This window comes from Parus major, chromosome 10 (assembly GCF_001522545.3).
Source record: "Parus major isolate Abel chromosome 10, Parus_major1.1, whole genome shotgun sequence".
Taxonomy (NCBI): Eukaryota; Metazoa; Chordata; class Aves; order Passeriformes; family Paridae; genus Parus; species Parus major.
The window spans coordinates 19,820,565-19,836,038 of record NC_031779.1 but is presented as its reverse complement, the minus strand read 5'-3'; the positions used below and the strand labels follow the sequence as shown (position 1 = coordinate 19,836,038).

The window sequence follows — 15,474 nt, the reverse complement described above, 5'->3', positions numbered from 1 at the left end:
GCGGGGAGTGGCGGTCCCGGTGGTCCCGGTGGTCCCGGCGCGGGCAGCGGCCGCCACATCCCGGCTCTAGAGCTGCCCGTCTGCCCCGTGGGACTGCGGGGAACGGCCGAGCCTGTCCCGCCGGCAGGCGGCGGTGCAGCCCCCGGGGAGCCCCCGCCCAGGAGCGGCTGTGAGCGTTCCCGGCGGCTCCGCGGGGTCATCCCGAGCTCAGCCCACCGGAGCCCGGTGCGCTTCCGGGGCGGCCGAGGGGCTTCCTGCGCTGCGTCTGCGGCCGTGGTGCTGCTGCCGGTGCTGCTCCCGGCCCGGCCCGGCCCGGTTCGGCCCGGTTCGGCCCGGCGCGCCGCCGGGATGATCAACGCCATCCTCGTGTTCAACAACCACGGGAAGCCGCGGCTCGTCCGCTTCTACCAGCACCTGGTGCGCGACCGGGGCCGGGATCGGGCCGGGGCCGCCGGTGGGGATGCGGCAGCGGGTGCCTGAGCCCGGTGTGGGACCGGGACCGGGACCAGTGCAGGGCTGAGGGCGGTGCGGGGCTCGATGGGCCGGGGGTGTCCCGGGAGCAGGAGCGGCCGCTGCGACACCTGCCGGTGCCCCGGTGGCGTCCTTCAGGATGCCCCGGGTCACCCGTGGGTGGCCCCGGGACCGGCCTGTCACCCGGAGCCGCGGGCTCACGGCGCCCCTGGGGCCGCAGGGGACAGCGGGGGTCGTGGGTCCCATGGGTGGGACGTGCATCCGTGGGTGCCCACCCAGCGTCTCCTCCTGGCAGGCAGAAGAGGTCCAGCAGCAGATCATCCGTGACACCTTCCACCTGGTGCTGAAGCGGGATGACCACATCTGCAATTTCCTGGAGTGCGGCAGGTACCGGCGGCTGAGGGGCCATGCCGGGCTGGCCCCTCGCACTGCAGAGTGCCCGGGTGTCCCCCCGGAGCCCTTCAGCTCTGCCCGTGTCCCCACAGCCTGTTCGGCGGCTCGGACTACAAGCTGATCTACCGTCACTACGCCACGCTGTACTTTGTGTTCTGTGTGGACTCCTCGGAGAGCGAGCTGGGCATCCTGGACCTCATCCAGGTGCGTCCCTGCAGGGCTCGGCTTCCCGGCACAGCCCTGCCCTGGCACCATTCAGAGGCATTTCATGCCCGTGACATGCCTGTGCCAGCCCTTCCGAAGGGCCTGAGGAGCCCTCGGGGCTGTGGTGGGGCCGCACGTACTCCCCGAGCTTCTGCTTGGCTTCTTCACCTGGGAGCAGCAGGGGAAGTCAGTCTAAAGCAATGTCTTTTAAAAATTGAAGCACAGAACCATTTAGGGTAGAAAAGACCCTTGGGTGCATCAAGACCAACCATTAATCCTAGGATCCTGGGATCCCAGGTTGGAAGGGACCTCAGGCATTGTCTGATCCAGCCTTTTTTGGCAAAGCACGGCCTAGACAATGCCCAACACCCTGTCATGTGAAAAGTATCTGGTATTGGGGAATCCCTCACTTCCTCATGGAGATTATTCAATGGCTGTTTCTTTGGAAAAAATTTTCCCCTTGTGCCTTACTGGAGTCTCCCCAAGAGGAACTCATACCCATCACTCTGTCTTTCCACGTGACTCCCTGTATGAAGAGAGTTTCCAGCTTTGTAGGCACCCTTTAAACCCCAGGATATTGGAAGAAGGCTCCCCCTGAGCCTCCTTTCCTCAAAGCTGAGCTCCCTCAGCCACTCCTGGGGCTCCAGCCCCTTCCCCAGCTCCGTTCCCTTCCCTGGACACGCTCCAGCCCCTCCAGATCTCTCTTGTCAGGAGGGGCTCAGAGCTGCCCCCAGGACTGGAGGTGCCCCAGCAGTGCCAGCTCAGGGACGGGCACTGCCCTGGGGCTGTGCCCACATTGGGGCTGACACAAGCCAGGTGCCATTGGCCTCTTGCCCACCTGGACACATCTGAGCTCGTGTTCAGCCACAGTCACCAGCATCCCTAGGTCCTTTTCCAGCTTTCCAGTCACTCTGTCCCGTGCCTGGGGTGTTCCATGGGGTTGGTGACCATCTTGCCTGGTGTCTGTCCATTGTCCCAGGTGTTTGTGGAGACGCTGGACAAGTGCTTTGAGAATGTCTGTGAGCTGGACCTCATCTTCCACATGGACAAGGTGGGTGGTGGGCTCGGGGCTGCTCCAGAGCCTGCATTTCTTGGGCTGGGGCTGGCCAGGACAGTGTGGGGTGGCAGGGGTCACTTTGGGAGGCACTGAGATCCTGTATGGGAATCTTTCAGCTCTCACCGTGACCTCCCAATGAGAGACCCGAGTGCTGGGCTGCTCCGAGCCCGGGGGCAGCCGTGCCCAGCCGTGGGGCTGCCCCGGGGCCGGGTGGCCACGGGCAAGTGACAGATCTGTGCTCCACGGCCAGCACTGGTGGGGCTGGGCAGACTCTGGCCTGGCTGGGGCATTCTGCCTCTGCTCCAAGCCGTGACACCTCGTGGGAGTTAACATTCTACTACAGCTGCAGGGAAACAAAAGGGAAGGAACAATGGGAGTGTTTGGAATTCAAAGTACTGGGTAAACTTTGGTTTGAGCTACTGCCTGTAATGCTTCCTCTTGAGCTGGACGGAGATCCTGAATGGAAACCACCCCCTTTGATCACGTCCTGGGTCACAAGACTGAAGATAGCTGGGAATAGATATCCAGGAATAGGCTTGGAGCAGGGAGGGGCTTGCTGTTGATCAAGATTTTATTGCTTTACTGAAGACAAAAGCATGTCAACAAAATAGAGCACTGGGGAAAAAAAAAATGTGTAAAATGCTCCCTTTGCACTGGTGATTCCAACTGGGGAACTGGCAGGGAAGGGGAGTGAGCAGGTCTGGGGGGTCTCCATGTTACCAGCTGCTAAGGTTGGGCTTTGGTTTCACTGTTTGCCCTGCTGTAAACTTTCCAAAATGTCACAACACGATTATCTTGTCAGCAGAAGTGTTTATCAAAGGAGGAAGGAGGGCTGAGCAGCTGCGGGAGAAGCGTTGGCAGCTGCCCAGGTCACCTCTGCCCACAGCTGGGGGAGGATGTGCTCTTGGGTGCTGACTCTGTGGCATGACCAGGACCCAGCAGCTTATCACTCAGCCTTACTCTCAGCTTTACAGTAAAACGTGTCAAACCCTTTGCAGGTAAAACACTCGGCCTCACAGCCAGCCCACAGCCCTCGGGCAGGACACCCAGCAGCTCTGGGGTCAGCCCTCCTCTGACCTGTCCTGCCTGGAACAACAGTCTCAGGAGACAGGAGCTGCTGGTGGAGACCCCAGCTCGCTCAGCACAGGCTCTCCCAGCCCTCTTTACTTCCCGTCCCGCTGCTTCCCAGCTTTGACTCCAGTCTTGGCCATTATCAGTTGGTCCCCCGGTCTCTCTCTATATTTGGCACATGTTTGTTTCTCAGATGTGCTCGTGTTCCTGTGCTTCCAGGAGCAGAGGGACAGTGTTTGAGGTGCTGGTTTGTCCTGCTGGGCCCCGTGGATGCTCAGGCAGGGCCATGAGTGTCTCCCTGCACAGGGGAGGGCACGGCTTCAGGTGCAACTTTGGCTGCATTCTGTAATTCTTCTTTTTGCCTTAAGTTCCACTTTGCAGAACCTGCAGCACAAGGGCCATGGGACCCCAGCTGTGGTGGGTCTGGGGTCCTACTCCTGCCATGGGCTGATGGAGGGGGACATTGATCAGGCACCAGTGACACCAGTGCTCGCAGTGGTTGGCTTTGGGAGCCCCAGAGCTGCAGGGATCCCGTCACAAGGGGAGGCTCAGGGTGGGCCATGCCCAGCTCTCGGTTGTGCTTTCCACCTTGGAGGGGAGTGTGAGCTGCACTCAGCAGCTGCGGGGTCCTGGAGGGGACATGGATTGCTCAGGAAGTGCTGTGCTTTGGCTTGGAAAACAAAACTTGTTCAGGATTTCTGCCCTGTTGGTTTGGAGCCAGCTTGGGCAGAAGCCAGATCTTGAAGGAACGTTTCCTGATGCTCCCATATCCTTTTTGGCTGTGGGAGCCACTTGTTCAAGCAACTTCAGCGTGCACTGGGTCTGGGCTGTGGGGTGGGGGTTCCAGGGCTGTGAGGGGGCTCAGGAGCTGCCTGGGGCTCAGCCTGTGCTGACCCCACACACCTCCTGCTGCTCCAGGCACTGTGGGACAGGAGCTGTGGAGAGCCCTGGGCCAGATCACCTCTCTGTTGTCTGGGATCACCTCACAGAGCTGGGATTGTCCCTCAGAGCAGGTTTTCTCCTTGTCTTTATTCTCCCCAGGATTGTCCTGGTGGTGCTTGTCACAAGGTGTTTACAAGTGCGGCCTAGCTCAGTGAAACCATAAAACAATCTCATAACCCGATGATGCTCCTGCATAGCCCCTTTCACGGAAATAATTGGGACCCATAAATCCATTACCTGTGCTGGGAGCTCGTTGGGAGCTGCTGACTGTGCAGGGAGCGCTGAGCTGAGCCACGTGCAGGAGCTGAGGGTGGGTGTACCCACCAGCACAGCCTGCCTGCCGCCTCGGGCTGCTCGCAATTTCTGGGCTTGCAACTCAGCAATGTTCCTTTTCTCTGTTCTGGCTGTGTGATTGCACTGGCCCTGCCTGGCTGTTCATCCTTGGACTCGAGGGATCCCAGGAAAGGAGCAGACTCCCTTGGAAGTTGTGTGCTTTGTCTGTGCCCGTGTTACAGGCCCGGCCTTATAAGAGACAGCAGAGAGGCCAGGCTCTGTCCTGGCTTTCTGGGGAGAAGGAGCCTCTGGGGAGAAGTGTTGTGCCCAGTGAGGACCCTGCTGGCTGCAGGGGTCGTGTCCAGGACACGTTCCTGCTGTGAGCTGGCTGCTGCCCGGGGAGGGAGCAGCGTGCTGGGGGTGCCGTCAGCTGCGTGTCACCTAGACTGGAGATACAGGTGGCAGGAGGAGCCTGGGGGCTCCCCATGCCAACAAGGACCGTGGCCACCCTGTCACTCTCAGGAGTGACACCCAGAAGGGGAGAGGGATAGATTCGTGTCCCTGGGGAGATGCTGGCCCCTGACATGCTTCCACACCAGCGCTGCAGCTGCTGCCAGACAGAACAGCCTTCTGCTCCCTCCCCCCACCCTGGCAGGTCCACCACATCCTGCAGGAGATGGTGATCGGTGGCATGGTGCTGGAGACCAACATGAACGAGATTGTGGCGCAGGTGGAGGCCCAGGGCAAGCTGGAGAAGGCAGAGGTGAGCGGTGACGCTGCGGCTCTGCCCCGCGGGAGCTGACAGACCCTGGGCTGCGAGGGGGGCGGCCCATGGGGACAGGGGTGGGCATGGGGGGGTACCCAGGGTATTCCCAGTGTCTGTCTGCCTCGGGATGGGGCTGGGGACATCCCTGCCCCGTGGTGCTGGACAGGAGTGCAGGGAGCCGCCAGAGTGTGGAACTGGTTCTTCTGTCAAGGTTAACAACCCCAGGCCATAAAAAGCTTTTCACAAAGATGTGGCTGTGGAGGGGCCGCGGGGTGGGGCCGGTGGTCACGGTCCCTGTGTCCCCAGGGAGGCCTCTCAGCTGCTCCTTCCCGCGCTGTGTCGGCCGTCAAGAACATCAACCTGCCCGAGATCCCCCGCAACATCAACATCGGGGACATCAACATCAAAGTGCCCAACCTGTCACAGTTCATGTGAGCAGCCTGTGCTGGGGGGCTGAGCAGAGCTGGGGTCCCCGGCCCCTGCCAGGGCTCTGCCCGTGTGCCACACAGGGGCCGATGGTGGCTGAGGGCAGGGAGCAGTGACAGGGCTCAGAGAACAGGGTGGGGATGTCCCCCCTGCTGGGCCTGGGCTCAGTTCTGCTCCCTGCTCCCCCAGCAAGGAGGGTGCCCTTCCTTCCCCTCCCTCCCTGCAGACATGCAGCCTCTCCTCGCTGTGGGCAAGAGTTGGCTCCCGCCTCTCCCAGGGTTCTTGGGATTCCAAAGGGTGCCTGTAGTGACGGCTCTGTCTGGAGCTGCAGGTTGTGTCCTCTGTCCTCCCAGCCATGCCTGTCCCCTGGCCTGGTCCTGCTGGCTGTGCTGGGCCCCAGCTGGGTGGGGGTCACTCATGGGAGCTGCTGTGTGCCCTGGGGACAGTGTGAGTGGGACATGCTGGACCTGGGGGACGGGGAGGTGGTCAGGCCGGGCTGGGGCTGCTGGAGTGTGTCCCTGTGTCCCAATAAACTGCCCTGGAACCCGTGTGTGTGTGTCTGCTCTGGGTGCTGCTGGATGGGGAGGGGCTGGGGGCTCTGTGCTGCTCTCCTGGGGTAGCTGCAGCCCTGGGGGCTTTTGGCTGGTGGAGGCCCAGGGGGTGGGAGAGGGGGCCCTGGATGCCCCAGGGGAGGGCAGGGGGCTTAGGGCAGGGTCCCTGGCTGCAGCCTCCGCTCTCGGAGCAGGTGTGTGGAGGGTGGTGGCCCTGCTCAGGTTGTGATGGCTGTGGCCCCAGCTTTGGGTCTTTGGTCACCCCTTGCCGGTTCCTGCCCTCTCCCTGCTGCGGAGCACCTGGGGCAGGGCAGCCGTGAGCTCTGACAGCTCCGTGGGTGTGTGGGAGCTCTGGGGCTGGGGTCCCCTGAGGCTGAGCTTGTCCTGGGGTTCACAGAGACCCTGATGGGCTCTGTCGAGGCTCCATCTGGCCACGAGTCCCTGGGGCTGGCCGGGGGCCCTTCCTCTGCTCCCCAGCTGTGCTCCAGGTTCTGCCTTCACTTCCCCTGGCAGGGAAACCGTGACTCTGCCTGGAAGGAATTTTCCCCTCCCTGCAACTTAACCCTTCCCCAGCTGGCCACGAGCCACATCATCGCTCCTGGAGGTCAGGGAGCTGGGCAACCTGCTGTGTCCTCTTCTCTGCTGGCTCTCCTCCTCCTCCGCCTCCTCCTCCTCCTAATCCTCCTCCTCTTGTAGGTGCCGGCGAAGTGTGCAGGTGAGCCGTGGTGCCGGGCCGTGTCCTGGGGCTGGGACACGGAGTCTCTGAGCCAGTCGGAGGGGAAGGCTCCGGCTCGCCTCATGTCCAGGGAGTTGGGGATGTTGTGGCGAGCTGCTCTGCGCCAGGCCGGGGGTAACGGGGCTCGGCTGCCGCGGGCAGCGCCTGTGTCCGGCCCCACGCCACAGCATCCCAGTGCCGCTGTGGGCTGGGGCCGGCCACGAGGGCTCCCTCCGCACCTCCCTTAGCGGCTCTGCTGACACCTCCGGCCCCACTGCCCCGTTCTAATCCGGCCAGGGCCGGAGCCCCGCAGCTCTGCGGGCCGTGGCAGGCGGAGGAGCGGCACCGTGCTGGGGTCGGGGCGGCCCCTCTGCGCCCCCGCTGTTCCCGAGCCCTGGTTCAGGCTGGGATGAGCCGGGCGAGCCGCCGGCCCGTCACTGCTCCTCCCGGGGAGCTTCAGCCCCGAGCCGGTGGCGGAGGCTTGTGCGGGAGCCGAGTGCCCGGCGCTGGCCGTGACCCCGCGCTGTGCCCGGAGCGGCTGCGCCGGGTGGGTCACCAGAGCCGCCCCTCACCGCGGGGAGATGCGGCGTGAGCAGGGCAGGGGCTGCCCGGGGGCTCCACCTGTCCTCCGAGCTGCCTGCATGCTCCGGAGATGGGGCCGGCTCCGGGGCTGCTCCCCGAGCTCCCCGAGCTCCCCGGGCTGTCTCCCGGGCTGTCTCCCCGAGCTCCCCGGGCTGTCTCCCGGGCTGTCTCTCGGCCCCCGGACCGCTGCCGGCCCCATCTGCGCTCTGCTGTGACACCCATGGGCGCCGGGTTTTGCTGGGCTCAGCTCTGGGGCGCGTTCCCAAATCCAGGCCCCCTCCCCAGCACCCTCAGCCCCAGAACTGCCTCCTCGCCCTGCTCCAGGCTGGGTGAGCCCATGCCGCAGATCCTGCCCCCACGCTGGCCCGGGCCGTGGCCCCCGCCCCGCCGGCCGGCAGAGATGAGGTTAAGGGGGCGAGGGCTGCGGGTTCCTGCCCCGGAGCTTTGGAGGAAGCTTTCCTCCGCCGGGAGCCGAGGCGGACGGTCGGGCGCTACAGGAGCAGGGGCAGGGCCACAGCGGGGGCTCAGGGAGAGGGATCCCCCCCTCTGCCCCCGACCGAGCACAGGAAGGTGAGGGGGGGACTCTGCTGCTGCGGAGGCTCCGGGGGTTTCGCACCCCGGGCAGGGGGTGCGCGGGGTGCTTTGGGCTGGACCAAGCGGGACAAGGGGCTGTGGGGTGTGAGAGGGCTGGCGGGGGCTGTGGGGGCGCATGACGGTGTGGAGGGCTCTGGGGGGGTGTCAGGCTGTGGGGTGTGTGAGGCCAGAGCTCCAAGGGAGTGACGCCCCACATCTGTGCCGCTTGTATGACGTGGGAGATGTGTGTGCGGCTGGCTGGGCTCCGGAGAGGAAACTTCAGGGGGTGGGGATGGAATCCCGCAGGTGCTGGGGGTGTCAGGGTGTGGGTGCTGTGTCTCACCCCAGGGCTGCTCCCCGTTAACTCCATCCAACCCGTGCCCAGGTGAGCCAGTGGGGGATGCCCGTGTGCTGTGCCCGAGGGGCTGTGGGGAGGGATGGGGGTGTGCGGAGTGCCTGGCACCCTCCCAGCCACCTGCGGCCCTTGGTGCTGCAGGGGACTGTCCCCAAAGCCTTTTGCCGCAGCCAGGGTGGGGATGGGACTGAGAGAGCCAGCAGTGGCCTCTGGGCCTGGGGAATGGCTGTGCCTAACAGGGAACGCCAGGGACACCAGCAGCATCCGGAGCGATTTGTGCCAGGCACGGTGGCCCTGGCGGGTGCAGCTGGGTCAGGGACAGGGTAAGGCTCCCTGGGGACACCATTCACTCGTCCTGGTTTGCCCTTTGGCCCAGCTGTGTGGCTCCTGGCAGCACCTGCTCATAATCTATGGCCCTATCTCCCTACAGAGAGGTCGATCAGATCTTGGGAACAGGGCTTACTCTTCCCAGTGTGTGACAGGTTGTGTCACCCCCCCACCCTGGGTGGGGACCTCACATGTGCCCGCTGGGGCTGCGCTTACAAGGACGGAGTTTGACCCCGGTGCCTCTGGGTTCATGACCCTGAACTTTGAGAGGGCTGTGGGCAAGGGGAGCTCCTCCCAGGTGTCCCCCCACGTTCCCCTACCGCTGCCAGACCCCTGTGCTGTGCCCCACGGCCCCTGCTTTCCCTGCAGCCTGTGAGCTGTGGGCGACCTGGACCCTCTGATGGTGGCTCAGACCCTGTCACTTGAGGGTAATTGGGGTGACACTGAGCCTGCATCTGGGCTTGGAGGATGGGGACACCTGCTGGGCCCTGCAGCAGGCTGGGGATGTGGCTGCTGGCTGCCACCACCAGCTCTGTCCCTCTGTTTGCAGGGCCAGGCCAGCGCTGGGGAAGGACGCCAGGGGTCCGGGCCCACAGCCCGCTCCCCGATGGTGCCACCCCCCTCGGCCAGCTCCGTCCCTGCAGCAGTGGCACCGGGCGTTGGTGCTCCTGCCAGCCTGGGGGGTGGGCGGGTGGAAAGCTCATCCCAGGGTCTGTCACCACCCTGAGCCCCATGGCCATTTAATCCTTCACCCATTAACTTGGACTAATAAACCTCGTGGGAGCGAGAGGTTAAAAGCCGTTAAAAGCTTGCACCAGCGCTGTCTCTGCCAGTGCCGCTCCTGCTGCCCGCCATGGCAGCCGGCTTCTTCATCAGCAAGACCGTGGGCATCGTGGCCATCGTGCTGGGCCTGGGGGCTGTGGCCACCATCATTGCGCTCTCGGTGGTGTACGCCCAGGAAAAGAACAAGGGGACATCAGATGAGGGCATCAGTACGACCCCCACCACCACCACCACCACCACCACCACCACCACCACCACCACCACCACCACCACCACCACCACCACCACCACCACCACCACCACCACCACCACCACCACCACCACCACCACTACCACCACCAATCCCAACGACCCCTGGAACCGCTGGAGATTGCCGACCACGCTGAAGCCGGAGATTTACGAGGTGTCCCTGCAGCCCTTCCTGAAGCCCGATGCCAACAACATGTACATCTTCAAGGGCAGCAGCAGTGTGGTCTTCGTGTGTGAGGAAGCCACCAACCTCATCCTCATCCACAGCAACAAGCTGAACTACACCATGCAGGGCTCCTTCCATGTGGCGTTGCAGGCAGAGGGTGGTGGTGAGGCCCCGGCCATCTCCCGCACCTGGCTGGAGACTCCCACCCAGTACCTGGTGGTGCAGCTGGCCGCTCCCCTGCAGCAGGGCCGGCGCTACCGGCTGTCCAGCAGCTTCACCGGGGAGCTGGCCGATGACCTGGCCGGCTTCTATCGCAGCGAATACACGGACGAGTCAGGTAACAGGTAGGTGAAGGGCAGGGGACGGGGTGGAAGCCACAGGCCTGGCCCGATGTGGTGGTGGGAAGGGGAATGGGGGCAGGGGGCTGGCACGGGGTGGTGGAGGGCTTGGGCTGGCTTTGGGGCTCCTCTCCCACCAGGACCATGGGATGGGTGTGTGGAGCCTCTGTGCCCTCCTTGCATCCTTATGCTGCCCCAGTGGGGACGGGAGAAAGGGGGCTGGGGGGTGCAGCCTCCACAGGGACCCCCGGGACTGATGGGGTTGGCTCACAGGCAGGTGGTGGCCACCACACAGATGCAGGCAGCTGATGCACGCAAAGCTTTCCCCTGCTTCGACGAGCCAGCCATGAAAGCCAACTTCACAGTGACACTGATCCACCCCTCCAACTATGTGGCCATTTCCAACATGCCTGCCAAAAGTGAGTAGGGCAGGGGGACCCCGCTGGGGGGGGGGCTGGGGGCCTGGCAGGGCTGTGGGGTGATCCTCTGATCTCCATAGACACAAGGCAGCAGATAATTGATGGGGAGACCTGGAATGTCACTGAGTTTCACACCACCCCCCGGATGTCCACGTACCTTCTGGCCTTCATTGTCAGCCAGTTCACCAACGTGCAGAATGACTCGGAGAAGACACTGGTAGGATGGGGTGGGGTGCACCCCTGCCCAGCTGGGTGACTGAGCCTGGGCCACTGATGAATCCTGCATCCCTTCTCTCCAGATTCGCATCTGGGGCCGCCCCAAAGCCATCGCCGAGGGCCAGGGCGACTACGCACTCAATGTCACCGGCCGCATCCTCGGGTTCTTTGAGGATCATTACGACACGCCCTACCCGCTCCCCAAGTCTGGTGGGTGCTGTGGGGTGCCCGGGGCACTGGGTTGAGGTGCCCACTGCAGGGGGATGATGGTCCAGCGTGCTGTCAGCGGGGCACTGAGGCACCCCTCCGCCCCAGACCAGGTCGGCCTCCCTGATTTCAATGCGGGCGCGATGGAGAACTGGGGGCTGGTGACGTACCGGGAGAACTCGCTGCTCTTCGATGCTGAGTACTCCTCCATTGGCAACAAGGAGCGGGTGGCGACCGTCATTGCCCACGAGCTGGCACACCAGGTACCTGCTGCACCCCTCGCCCACTCCCCTGACTGACGGCCGGTGGCTGAGGGAGTGCCGTGCCCTCTGCAGTGGTTTGGGAATTTGGTGACGCTGCGGTGGTGGAACGACCTGTGGCTGAACGAGGGCTTCGCCTCGTACGTGGAGTACCTGGGTGCCAACTTTGCTGAGCCCTCCTGGAGCATTGTGAGTGCCAGGGACGATGTGGGGAACAGGCTGCCAGGGGCTGCCCCGGTGCGCACATGCAGGGCTGAGGTGGGTGCTGCTGCTCCCTCTGCAGAAAGATCTGATGGTGCTGAACGAGGTGCACGCGGTGATGGCAACAGACGCCCTGGCCAGCTCCCACCCGCTCTCCTTCCGCGAGGAGGAGATCAACACCCCAGCCCAGATCAGTGAAGTCTTTGACAGCATCGCCTACAGCAAGGTGTGCATGGAGGTCCCTGGGGTGGGGATGGACTCTGGGCTGTCCCTGGCTTCTCTGACCTGCTGTCCCTGCAGGGAGCATCGGTGCTGCGGATGCTTTCGAGCTTCCTCAGCGAGAACATCTTCAAGGAGGGGCTGCAGGTGAGGTGCTGCTGGTACTGGGGGGCAGCAAGCCCAGTGCAGGGTGGGATTCCCATGGCAGAGCCCTTCCCGGGTGCTCTAGGGGTGTCCCAACACCCCAGAGTTGCCCTTGCTCACCTGTCTCTCCTGGTGCTCTCCCACAGTCCTACCTCCACACCTTCTCCTACAGCAACACCGTCTACACTGACCTCTGGGACCATCTGCAACAGGTAGGAGGGGGCTGGTGCTCCTGCAGCATCCCCAGCCCTGGGGGGCTGCCTGGTTGGCAGGGTCCCACATGCTGGCTGAGGGCTGCAGCGCTGGCCAAGCCCCACGCTGCCCGTGCCCCTGGTGACCGGCGGCGCTGCCATCCCCGCAGGCGGTGCAGAAGAACAACGTCCAACTGCCTGGCAGCATCAGCAACATCATGGACCGCTGGACACTGCAGATGGGCTTCCCTGTGGTGACTGTTGACACCCAGAGCGGCACCATCAACCAGACTCATTTTCTGCTGGACCCCACATCTTCTGTGGACAGACCCTCTGCCTTCAAGTGAGTGTGGCGGGGGCTGGCTGGGAAACAAGGGGTCCGGGGATGAGGGCCAGTCCCACCACCTGTCTGTCCACGGCACAGCTACACCTGGATCATCCCCATCACCTGGATGACAGGCAGTAGCAGCGGGAACAGCATCTACTGGCTGACCAACGTCACAGGTATGGTGTGTCCTGGCCGTGAGTGGGGGCCTTGCTGCCACCTCCACTGCCATGGCACTGGGGAGGGTCCCAGGGAGGCGGTGGGGGGTGGAGGGGGCTGAGCCTGGCTCTCCGTGGCGGGTGGGCGTGTGGCTCTGGCAGAACCTCCTGTCCCTTTCCCAGACACCAACAGCGTCTTCAGGCTCGACAGCCCCGGCTGGCTCCTGCTGAACCTCAATGTCACTGGGTACTTCCGTGTCAATTACAACCAGGAGAACTGGGATCAGCTCCTCAACCAGCTTGGCACTAACCACAAGGTACAGGGGGCTGTGGTGTGGGACCCCATGCAGGCCACCCTGCTCTGGCTGCCCTGAGACACTCACTTTGCTCTCTCAGGTCTTCCCTGTGATCAACCGTGCCCAGATCATTGACGATGCTTTTAACCTGGCCAGGTGAGCCCTGCCAGGTGGTCTGGGTGCCACCGGGGTGAGGGGCTGGATGGGGTGGGTGCTCTGGGGTGGGCAGTGCCGCTGGGGCTGGGGAGGTGACGCTGCCCTCATCCCTGACAGGGCCAAGTACGTCAACGTGACCTTGGCTCTGAACACGACACGGTTCCTGAGGCGGGAGACGGAATACATGCCCTGGCAGGCAGCCCTCAGCAACCTCCAGTACTTCCAGCAGATGTTTGACCGCAGCGAGGTCTTTGGGGCCATGTCGGTGAGTGGTGCCGGTGGGTGAGGGACCAGGATTGACCCCACAGTGGTGTGGGGGCTGCTGCCAGTGTCACTGACTCCCTCTTGTCCCCAGAGTTACATGAGGAAGCAGGTGACCCCTCTCTTCACCTACTACAAGAACATCACCAATGACTGGAATGATATTCCCAGTGGCCTGATGCCCCAGTGAGTGCCGTGGCCCCGGGGCTGGGCTGGATCCCTGGGGTCTCCCCGACTGCGCTGGGCAGAGGGCACAGCCCTGCCTCCAGCTGGCCCTGGCCAGTGGGTGCCCTGTGCTGGACCCCAGCCCGGCCTCCCTCCCCCAGGTACAACGAGGTCAATGCCATCAGCACCGCCTGCTCCTATGGGGTCACCGAGTGTCAGCAGCTGGCCGCCGACTACTTGAGCGTGTGGGAGAATTCCACCCACAACCCGTGAGTCCTCGGAAGCCCCGGTGCTGTGCTGTGTGGTCGGGCTGGGCACGGCCAGGGGCTCCTGGCACTGATGGCTCTTACCCCAACAGGGTCCCCCCGAACCTGCGCTCAGCCATCTACTGCAGCATGGTGGCCACGGGCGGGGAGAAGGCCTGGGATTTCCTCTGGAAGAAGTTCCAGGAGGCCCACGTGGTGTCTGAGGCTGACAAGCTCCGCACGGCCCTCTCCTGCAGCCCCCATCCCTGGATCCTCAACCGGTGTGTGTGGGGTCTGGCTGGCACTGTGGGGTGTGCCCACCGGCCCATAACCCACATCGTGTCCGCTGCCCCGCCAGCCCCTCACCCCCTCACCGTGCCCCCCCAGGTACCTGGAGTACACCCTCGACCCTACAAAGATCCGGAAGCAGGATGCCACCTCCACCATCAACAGCATTGCCAGCAACGTTGTGGGGCAGCCCCTGGCCTGGGACTTCATCCGTGGCAACTGGAGGACGCTCTTCAGCCAGTGAGCACCGCGGGGGCTGGGGGCACCCCTGTCTGCCTGCACCCCTTGGGGGTGGCACTGTCCCTTCCCCATCCCCTCCCTGCTGGCTCAGCACACTTCTGCTCTCCCAGGTACGGGGGCGGCTCCTTCTCCTTCTCCCGCCTGATTTTATCTGTGACCCAGCGCTTCTCCTCAGAGTTTGAGCTGCAGCAGGTGAGGCTGGACCCTGCCAGGGGGGCTCCCGGGGCTGTCAGGATGATGTTGGGTGGTGCTGGGGGCTTCTGGAGTGGTTCTGGGGGGCTCACACAGGCTATTGGGGTGCTCCTGGGGGCTGCCAGGGAGCAGCTGAGAGATGCTGGGGTGGTGCCGGAGTGCTCACAGGGGTTGTCAGGGGCTGTTGGGTGTTCCTGGGTGGTGTCCAGAGGTACTGGGAGCTTCTGGGATCTGCCAGGGGTTGCCGGGCCCACCCCCCGCCTGCTCCAGCCCCATGTCTGCCTGGCAGCTGGAGCAGTTCAAGAAGGACAACCAGGACATCGGGTTTGGGTCGGGGACGCGGGCGCTGGAGCAGGCGCTGGAGCGGACCCGCGCTAACATCAACTGGGTGAAGGAGAACCGGGCGACGGTGCTGAAGTGGTTTGAGGACGAGAGCAAAGAAAGCGAATAAAGGAGTCTGCGCTTCCCCAGCCACCAGGACGGACCCTCGCCCACTCCCGACTCCCCTCACTCCATCCCCCGTGGCCCCCAGTCCCGCACTGCCGGTCCGGCTCGTGGAGGGTTCGGAGGGGAGGTCAGGCTGGTGCGCTCTGGGGGTGTGAATAAAATCCTGCCCGGTTTCCAGGGGCACCCTGGTGCTGGGGGCCGTGCTGGGGGACTGCGACAGACTGGGTAGGAAGTGCCAGGGGCCCCGGGGGCCTGGGGCAGGGCCCGGGGCTGTGAGCCCCCGGGCTGTTAGGAGCCTGGTGCTAAGTGGCTCTGGGGGCTTCGCTGACGCCAGCCCCGAGCCCCTCTGTCTGACAGCTGCGTGTGAGCTCTCCTGCCGCGCCCTGCTCAGGGGCACTGGCACCAGGACCCCCCTGCCCGCCCCTGCTCCGGGCAGGTGCTGCGGGCTCGGGCCGGGGGCCAGGGGGTGGCTGTGACAGGTAGGAGGGACCGTCCCCCATGGGCTACCCTGAAGGGACGGAGGTGACTTTGGGCACAGGGAAGGGATGGGACCCCCAGGCAGGTGGGAGCTGGGGTCAGTGGGGCTGGGGATGGCCAAGGTG

The 15,474-nt window shown here is 64.1% G+C and overlaps 2 protein-coding genes across 5 annotated transcripts; both read left to right on the top strand.

Annotated features, from left to right (window-relative positions):
- The first annotated feature begins 22 nt into the window (after positions 1-22).
- AP3S2 (adaptor related protein complex 3 subunit sigma 2) lies at positions 23-6,153 on the top strand. 2 transcript variants are annotated; one of them, XM_015638799.2, is made up of 6 exons: positions 23-417; positions 767-858; positions 957-1,068; positions 2,048-2,119; positions 5,067-5,174; positions 5,484-5,823. In XM_015638799.2, exons 1-6 carry the CDS (start codon positions 349-351, stop codon positions 5,610-5,612), a joined length of 582 nt encoding a protein of 193 aa, XP_015494285.1. In that variant the 5' UTR covers positions 23-348; the 3' UTR covers positions 5,613-5,823. The 2 variants fall into 2 exon arrangements, with proteins under 2 accessions (XP_015494285.1, XP_015494284.1); XM_015638798.1 differs by lacking the exon at positions 23-417 and having other exon boundaries at positions 596-858; positions 5,484-6,153.
- Positions 6,154-6,748: 595 nt separating this feature from the next.
- On the top strand, positions 6,749-15,061 carry ANPEP (alanyl aminopeptidase, membrane). 3 transcript variants are annotated; one of them, XM_015639493.3, is made up of 21 exons: positions 6,749-6,869; positions 9,540-10,248; positions 10,516-10,661; positions 10,742-10,878; positions 10,961-11,087; positions 11,193-11,347; positions 11,420-11,533; positions 11,628-11,771; positions 11,846-11,911; positions 12,055-12,120; positions 12,270-12,442; positions 12,524-12,603; positions 12,766-12,899; positions 12,979-13,034; positions 13,152-13,299; positions 13,390-13,481; positions 13,622-13,729; positions 13,819-13,986; positions 14,093-14,233; positions 14,344-14,425; positions 14,715-15,061. In XM_015639493.3, the coding sequence occupies exons 2-21, from the start codon at positions 9,560-9,562 to the stop codon at positions 14,874-14,876; spliced, it is 2,988 nt and encodes a 995-aa protein (XP_015494979.1). In that variant the 5' UTR covers positions 6,749-6,869; positions 9,540-9,559; the 3' UTR covers positions 14,877-15,061. The 3 variants fall into 3 exon arrangements, with proteins under 3 accessions (XP_015494979.1, XP_015494977.1, XP_015494981.1); XM_015639491.3 differs by having other exon boundaries at positions 9,257-10,248; XM_015639495.3 differs by lacking the exon at positions 6,749-6,869 and adding an exon at positions 7,599-8,021.
- Positions 15,062-15,474: the final 413 nt, after the last annotated feature.